Below are 8826 nucleotides of genomic sequence, written 5' to 3' on the forward strand. Positions count from 1 at the left end.
TAGACGGAAAGGATGCTCAAGCATGTTCAACCTTCGCAATTATGTTCGCATTATCTTAAAACTCAACTACCTAAATAGGTTACAAGGTAAACGTTTCATCTCCAGAATTTTACTTGTTCCCGATTGTTCACTCTGAACAACAATACTAATAAAGATCTTTTAGCACATACTCATCTCTCTTAGCATCATTTTTTTTTTCATGAGAAATAAAATCTAACGGGTTGTGGTATTTGTCGTACCCTCATCTCACTTGACTAATATAACAATGCCTAATATGATAGTTCCTATTTGACATACCGTAACAACTTGTTATTTAAGAAAATTTGAAAAAAAAAAAAATGAAAATGAACACTATCATATCAATCCAAAAAGATGGAAATACAACAAATCTAAGAAAGAACAAAATTTTCCTCCAAACTAAGTTGGAGGAATTTCCTTCAACTTAGTCTATAAAAGTAACATGTATCCCTTAAACATGTGAAAAACACATGTTTTTTTAATAACAAAGACAGTTGAAATACATTTTATTAAAAACTCATGTGCACCTCACATGTTATTAAAAAATGGACACGTTACTTTTATAAACTAAGTTGAAGAAAATTCATCTAACCTAATTTGGAAGAAAACTGTCCTCTAAGAAATATGCTATTTAGCGAACCCTATCACATTGGTTTAATATGGCAATGCCCAATCTAATTGGACACCGCCACAGCAGCCCAAGAAGATGTAGATGGGATGGAGTACAGCAAATAGCATTTCTCAAAATCTAAAAAAGAATAATGTTTTACCTACATTAAAGAACTATAAATCCACGTTTGTCATTTAAGAAATACAGATGACAAACAACATAATAATAACAAAGTTTTCCTTCAAATTGAGTCGAAAGAATTTTCAATCTAGTCTATTAAAATGACTATTCAAAATGCATGCGATTGTTTGATAAACTGGATTGAAAAACTTTCAACCAATCTTGGAGGAAATTTTTGTCCTAGCAATAAATTGTAGGGGGTTGAATCACTTATGAGTCTCTGGATATTGACCATTTCGCCATAGTATTATTGGCAAGGCACTCACACCAAGTTTAGCACATAAGTAGACACCTTTAACTGCCAGCATGTTTAGTAGTGCATGGCAGCATTCTGAACATAATAATATTCACATGGGAAAACCGAAATTATTTAAACAAATGCACAAGTGGTCCATAGTTCAGGAAGGCATTTTCTAGAGTTCTAGATTTTCGACAAGCTTAAAGCTTGAGCATGGTGGCGGATGTGATCATCAATGAAGGTGGCAATAAAATAGTAAGAGTGATCATAACCAGGTTGCAATCTCAGAATGAGTGGAACATTAGCATTTTTGCATGCCTCTTCAAACTTGTGGGGCAGCAGCTCATGCAAAAATTTATCATCCTCCCCCTGCACAAATTTGGCAGTAAATTAGAAGAGTTCAAATCTGGAATTTCCCCACTTGTAAAATTTAATCTTGGCTCTGCTGAATGGTTGGCAAATTTAAAACTACACTTCCATTGACCAAAGATATCTCAAGCCATAAAGTTGAAAATATCAAACCCTCCTCACCAATTCAAGATTTATATTAGAATGTTACGAGCATTATCGATAAGACCCATGAGAACAAAGAAATAGATAGATAACAATTATCAAGAGCATTTATTTATCCTATAGTATAAATTGCCAGGTTCCAGTTACCACAAATTATTACTTGGGAGATTATTTTTCTAAGCTTAGAAATATATGGTATTAAACTTGGATGAAATTCTTTTCATCACCAAGATTACATTACATAGAAGGCACCTGCCAGAAACCATCCTCTAATTCATGGAATCAAAGTAAGCAACAATGCATAAGTAACCCACACCGCACTAAAATAGTCACCGTAAGAGAGAAACTTTTATCATTCTCATCTAGTGATAAACATCACCTGCTGCAATCACCTATTAATTTGATTTGTCAACTTAACTCGCAAAAAAGAAAAAAAAATACATGCCTGGAGAAATTAATTTAAGGATATAACCTTTTACCTGATCAATCAGAATGGTAGCAGACACATCACGAAACTTTGAAATCAGGCAAGTTGCATCATATTCCTGCATTATTGTAGATTCATTTGTTATGACTAATGTACCTTAAGGTTATAACTTGACAGTGATTTTAGTAAATTGTTTAGAAACTACCTCCCAATCAGCTTTGTTGCCACCTAGATAATTTGTTAAAGCCTTCTGACCCCAGGCACAGTTTATAGGATTCACAATGGGTGCGAAAGCGGATACTGACTGAAAAATGAGTGAAAGAAAGTTATTAAGAGCCAAAGTAATTACAGGAGTTCCTATGGTGAAAGGGAACAGCCAATCATTGTGTGTTAAAACAGAGAAAACATATAAATATCCCAAGAGTTCCTAAGCGTTTCATATAACATTTGGATAGATTTCCATAGAAGGTAAGAGTTCAAATTTACAAAACAAATTCAGTAACTCTGTTTATTTGTTGAAATATTACACCTTCAAGTTCATAGGAAGTAAACTTTGTCATCATTACCTTATACTTGTCCAGGTTCTTAAGGTAGATTGTTAAAGCACCATGCCCACCCATGGAATGACCAAATATAGATGCCCGTGAAATATCAAGCTGTGGAAAATTTTCACTTAGAAGTTTTGGCACTTCCTTGACAACATAGTCATACATACGCCAGTTCTTCCACTTCTCTTGTGTAGCATTCAGATAAAATCCAGCACCTGTTCAAAACAAAAAACGTTATCAAAACCATACCAAGCTGTCCTGAAGAACATGAATGAACAATAATTATAATAATAACACCAGTAATAACAATAATGATTCCTAAAGGGATGCTTCAGCATGCACTATTGTTCACAAGCATGGTAAAATAAACAAAATTTCTCACATCCTTGAAGAACAATAGTTGTGGCACATTATTCAAGTTTATATGCACACTATTATGAACAAAAAAATTACAAGTAGTTATACAGTGATTTGTTCTAGTTATTACACAAGAAAACTGAAGTATTGAGTAGTTAAAGAATAGTAGGAAACAATACATGCCATGTAACTAAATAGTAGGAAACAATACATGCCACGTAACTAGGGACAATTAAATCATAGTTGTCATACTATTACTCCTTAAAATAATTTAGTTTTAATGATTTCTTGTGCTTTTTTTTCTTCTTTTTCTATTTAAGCGCTCTCTTATATACTTCATGTGTACTAAGGTTGCACCCTTCTACACTTTTTGATATGCATTACTAACCAAAAAAAAAAAAAAGAACTATCCTAAAGTTCATAATACGGTACTAGAAAATTGCATATTCACACTGGGCTCACTCTCTGACAATTAAGATGGTAAAATAGGTAAGAAGCTATTGACAAAACAAAACTTAAATGGCTCAATGTTGCATACCTACACCAAAATCCCAGCTGTCTGCCTCTCCTTCCACATTCAGGCCTCCTGTAAAGAAATTTCATTTAAGAGATAATCAGCATTTAACATCCTGGAACGTGAGTTAAATATAAGTTTGGAATTATATGTACGACGACATCTTAACAATAAGAAACAGCAGTGCCAGTCATTTTAAGAAAAGAAAATACTGCTAATGCCTAGCTACTAACAACAAATAAATGAGGTCATGGTCAATAGGTCTAGTATTACTTTAGCATATGTTTCCCCACAAATTTACTATATGTATATATATTATCATTATCCATGGCATGCTAACAAGTCCAAAAGCTTTCCCTGTTCTGCCCCCAGCAAAGAGAATAATGGAAGATAGAGCCTAAGGCGAGCTGGCATGATAAGCCAAAAACACAACAAAATTGAGCTATTCCGGATAAAAATGGTAACAACTTTTTTTTCTGAGTGGATGAAAATGGAAACATGATCCTGTATTGCAGAGCTATAACCAGAAAAATAAATAAATAAATAAAATAAAAATAAAAATTCAGAATTCAATAATCTTTATAGATTCAACTCAGCAGTCATGAAATGATATATATATATATATATATATATATCTTGTAACAATAATGTGAAACACAGTTTCACTGCTTGGCAAAGCATACACTTAACCCACTCTGGTTTTTTAAATTGGTCTTTACTTAGTTGCATGTGACTTCCATGGCATCAAGCTAAGCAAATACTACATTGGTATAAATTCTAAGTGTGTAGTGTAGTTAAAGTGACATGTAAGGGTTAAAACGTCAAAATTAATGCTAGATTGGTCCCTGACTTACTTGGAGATGTATCAAGGGTAATCAAAGCAACACCTTCACTCGAAGCAGTACGTTGGGCTCCTGACTTGATTATAAAGTTCTCATCTGTGCAGGTAAGGCCAGAGAGCCAGTAAAGTACCTGCTCATTGATGAAAGTAAGACCTCGGAACTGTGACCATCATGCATTCTAATGCACCACATACTACATTAATATTAGAGTAACAACACCAACAAATCAATTAATGAATATGTTTAGGTGCAGTAGTTTGGTGTTTTGAAACTCCTTTAGAAAGAAAAAAAAAAAAAAAAAAATTGTTATGTAACAATGCAACTACACACCTAAATATTGATTGATATTTGCTGCCTTGCAGGCATGATTTTGCAAATTGAATGATGATATAAAATTGAAACTAAAGCAGGCACATGCAACTTTTTTCCTGTGGAGCTCTCATATTTGGCATTGAAATTACAATGTAGTGTTTGTTTTCACTTCCGTGAACCTTGGCCAAATTACAATGTAGTGATTGGAGAACTTTTTTGCTTTCTTCATCCATCTCACATAACTTTCACATTTCATTGCAAGGCACACTCAGAAGTTCCTACCACAATTTTAAATTTCTTGTCAAGAATAACCCTTGGAGAGATGACCAACGATGCATACACAGTGGTGTGTAGGGCGTTATCAGAGGCCAAATCACGGTTTTTTTGGATTTGGAAACTAGTTGCTCCGATCAAGATTTTGGGCACACGCCCCAACTGAATTGAGGTAAATATGATCATATCAGTTTTTGTCTTTCTTTCTTTTTTCTTTTTCACAATCTGTTTTAGTTATTTCTCTTTTTCTAAATCATAAGGTCCCTAAAAGTTGGCCAGAATTTTAGCAACTCAAATGACATTGGGTTCAGGCTGGGGAAGATATTCACTGATTAATTTGGAATCAAAAACAATAATTTCAGTTCCATATGTCATCAATTAGAATGTAAATAAATTTAATAATATATTCCACCATCAGAATATGCAGCAAACGGAGTTAACATTCTAAACTTGAAAGCTAGAACATAGCCAGAGAAAACCCTAGCCAAAATCTTTAAAGACTATGACCCAAGATATAAAGCAAAATTTATTATCATCTAGCAATCTCACTGTATGCAATCACCCAGATAATATCGTGTACCATTTGACATGTACAATTTACCAGACACAAAAATCTCATCACATGATACAATGCAACATTTGCATGAACACTAAAACCCCAGGAAATGAATATTGTATGAAATTAGAGGGAAAACCAAGTAAATGAATCTGGGTAAAAAAAAAAGTCCGTAAAAGAAAATGGAAATGGTCAAAAAGATGATGACTTACAGGGAATTTGTGGGAATGGGAAGGAGAAGGAGGGAAGTAGATATGGAAGGTCATGGAGCAGCCGAGCGTGGGGCTGAAATGCTTGTACCTCTTGTTGTACCCTCCAAACATCTTTGAGCTACTGATCTCTGCTGGTTTGGTCTCCATCTTCCTTGCGGTGCGGTCTCTCTCTGCCTCTCTGGGTATCTCAGCAAGTATTCAGTGATCTCTCTACAAGGCTTTTATAGCTCCATTCTGATTTCTAAGATAATAAGAATATAAGATAGTAAAGTTACTTTTATTATTATTATTATTATTATTTTTCCTCATATCAGTTCACATAAAATATATATTGCTATGTTGACAGGCACTACAATAGGTAAAATAGGTAGATTCATTTTATCCCTTATTTTTAGATTTTATTTTTGTTGTAAAATAATTCATTATGTAAAAATTTATATTATTACATCTGTAAAATTTAATCTTCATCTTAAAATAATTCATAGGTTTATTTGTGGATTAGAGTGTGGGATTGTGTACAGGAACAATAATAATATTCTTTACACTTACATTATATTAAGTAATTTTAAGTAGTCTACTTGTGTTCTACTAATAATGATGTGACTATTAAAATTACTATTCGATCAAAATTCAAAGTCATATTATATTAGCTGATGAAGTAATTTTTCTAAGTCATTTAATTAAAATATATATACCATTTAAAACAAATTATGTCAATAAATATATCATAAATATAATAAATAAACGTAAAAAATAACATTATTCAACTTGCATCCTAAGTTGGTCTCAATTATTGCAATCCTGATTTTTGATCTTGATCCACAAATATGTGGACAGTCTTGCAACTTGTTAGTGTCGATATCCCTTCAGCCTTTAGGTGAATAGTTATTCTTGTCTCTAGTATTTGGAAGGTTCTAATTTGAATCACAACACATATAAAAATAAATAAAAATGATAACAAAATAGTCCGTATACTTTTAATTTGAACAATTTAGTCTCTGCATTTGTAACAAATCAACCCCTCCATTAAAATTTTATGTTAATTATAATTAATTTTGTTGTCAAGTAAGTTGATCCTTCATAATTTTCAGCCTAATGTGTGGCGTCCCACATCGCTTGGGTATAGAGATGGAGATATAGTTAAATGTATACTTACACCCTTAATGACAACAACGCGTTTTAAAATAGTGATGGTCATGATCCCATCAGAACTCCACAGTTAAGCGTGCTTCTACGAAAGTAGTGTCAGGATGAGTGACCTCCTGTGAAGTCTGGATTATGAGAGCAAAAAACGAACAATATTGTGTCTCATTGAGATGACGTGTTACATAATGGATAATGCAGCCATGGATCTTTTCGTTTATAAATACCACAATGTTGCTTATAATGAATAAATAATGGAGAACTAGAAGCAACAAACAAGACAAGTTAGAATTATAAGTGGAATGATCCAACTAGAAAAACGTTATACACGCTCTTATTTCCATACTATTATTCCCATATTTTTTGATGTACCTTTTAAAATTATGATTCCATAGTGAACAAAATGTAAATTTTAAGAGAATGTTTGATTTGTCATAAATCCAATCTACAAAGACTAAATTGTTTAAATTGAAAATGTATAGATTATATTGACATTTACATTAAAGTCCGAGGGGTGATAATTATATTTTTTTTGGTAAAGTACACTCAATAAATTACAACATAGAGAAAAGAGTTTTTTTTTTTAAAAAATAATAAAATAAAATTGATAAACAATATAATTTAAATACAGTAGCCAATCAATTATTCTCTTCATCTCATATTGTTAAATGATGTTTTCTAATGCATTATAAAAACTAGAAAACACATGATCATTAGAGATGCTGTTTAGATTTATGTTTTGGTTTCCCAGAAATAATTATGCAACCTATTTCCCTTTTCATCCTTCTTACTCCTCTCTTGCATGAAATAGACAAAAGATTGATTATTTCTAAGCTTCTTTAAGGTGTTGACAATGTGTTTTAAGGAAATCAATGCTTGCCAACTTGGTCTACTATTTAGAGGTCGATTTTTCTGACCAAAACCAACCATATAACTTTGATTTAAGATCTCAATCTTCTCCTTCTATTTAAAACCCTCAAACATTCATTGCACCACTTGTCAAAACTCACATGGTGACATGTCGCGTGTATTTCCTTGCTATTTTTTAGACCAAACACTTGTTTTAAAACAGAATTGTAAAATGTTTCTCATTTAGGTGTACATTTGAAAAACAAAAAAAATAACGATTTGAAAATGTGAAGAAAAATTTCCAAACCATAGGCACGGGAATGTATTTTTAAAAATGCACAATTTTGAAGGTCGAACCGCGATTTTATTAAATTTTTAATTGTATTTTTAAAAATCGCATTTTTATTAACTGCGTTATGAAATCACTATTTCTTTTCAAATCGCACGTTTCAAAATAGACTTAATTTTACCAAATGGCCATTGGTTAATATACTTGAAGATGTTTGTGCTCCATAAATTAAGCCCCTGGATCAACCTTTATTAACAAAATAAAAATTTAAAAATTGATTGGCACTGTCACATCAACTCAGTTGAACAGTTATAACTTATACGAAAATGTGATGAAAGTTGGGTATTTAACACTACTGATTTACCTTATCGTCCTCTATAACATTTTCATGTTCATGAGTGGGTTTTATTTTAGTAACGAAAATATATGAGAGCAAAAAATCCTCTCAATGGCAATTTCTTCAATTTAGACACATGTATTTATGTTTTGAGATGACAAAAAAAGAAAAGAAAAAGAAAATAAGTTTAGCTGTAGTTTTATAGCACAAATCATTGAATTATTTGGTCCTTCTTGAACTATAAGCATCCTTACGTGAGACTAATTTATAATGTCAACTTAAAAAAAAAAAAAAAAAAAATTATAATGTCAACTTCACTATGCAAATTAAATTAATGTGAAAATTAATAAAATAATCAACGGAATGGGGCGAGGTAGGTACTGCAAATTAATGTCACCAAACAAATCAGCACACAACACCATTCCATTATCAACTCATGTATTAATTTTGATATTGATTTGGATGTTGGAGTCGATGATATTGATACATAAATTTATAATTTGAATGAGACATTATAAATGAACCTATATATGTATATAAGGGGAAAATACATTTTATTCCCTACATTTTGGTCCTCAATGTTTAAAAAGTGACACTTAACTTTCATC

At 32.0% G+C, this 8826-nt stretch overlaps 1 protein-coding gene across 1 annotated transcript; it reads right to left on the bottom strand.

Annotated features, from left to right (window-relative positions):
* Positions 1–1035: 1035 nt before the first annotated feature.
* Positions 1036–5839, bottom strand: LOC132192100 (S-formylglutathione hydrolase). Its single transcript, XM_059607316.1, has 7 exons — positions 5601–5839; positions 4260–4377; positions 3430–3477; positions 2553–2749; positions 2192–2290; positions 2039–2104; positions 1036–1415 (listed from the first exon to the last, which is right to left on the bottom strand). Exons 1-7 carry the CDS (start codon positions 5745–5747, stop codon positions 1230–1232), a joined length of 861 nt encoding a protein of 286 aa, XP_059463299.1. The 5' UTR covers positions 5748–5839; the 3' UTR covers positions 1036–1229.
* Positions 5840–8826: the final 2987 nt, after the last annotated feature.

The sequence above is a fragment of the Corylus avellana genome, chromosome ca9 (assembly GCF_901000735.1).
Source record: "Corylus avellana chromosome ca9, CavTom2PMs-1.0".
In the NCBI taxonomy this organism is placed as follows: domain Eukaryota; kingdom Viridiplantae; phylum Streptophyta; class Magnoliopsida; order Fagales; family Betulaceae; genus Corylus; species Corylus avellana.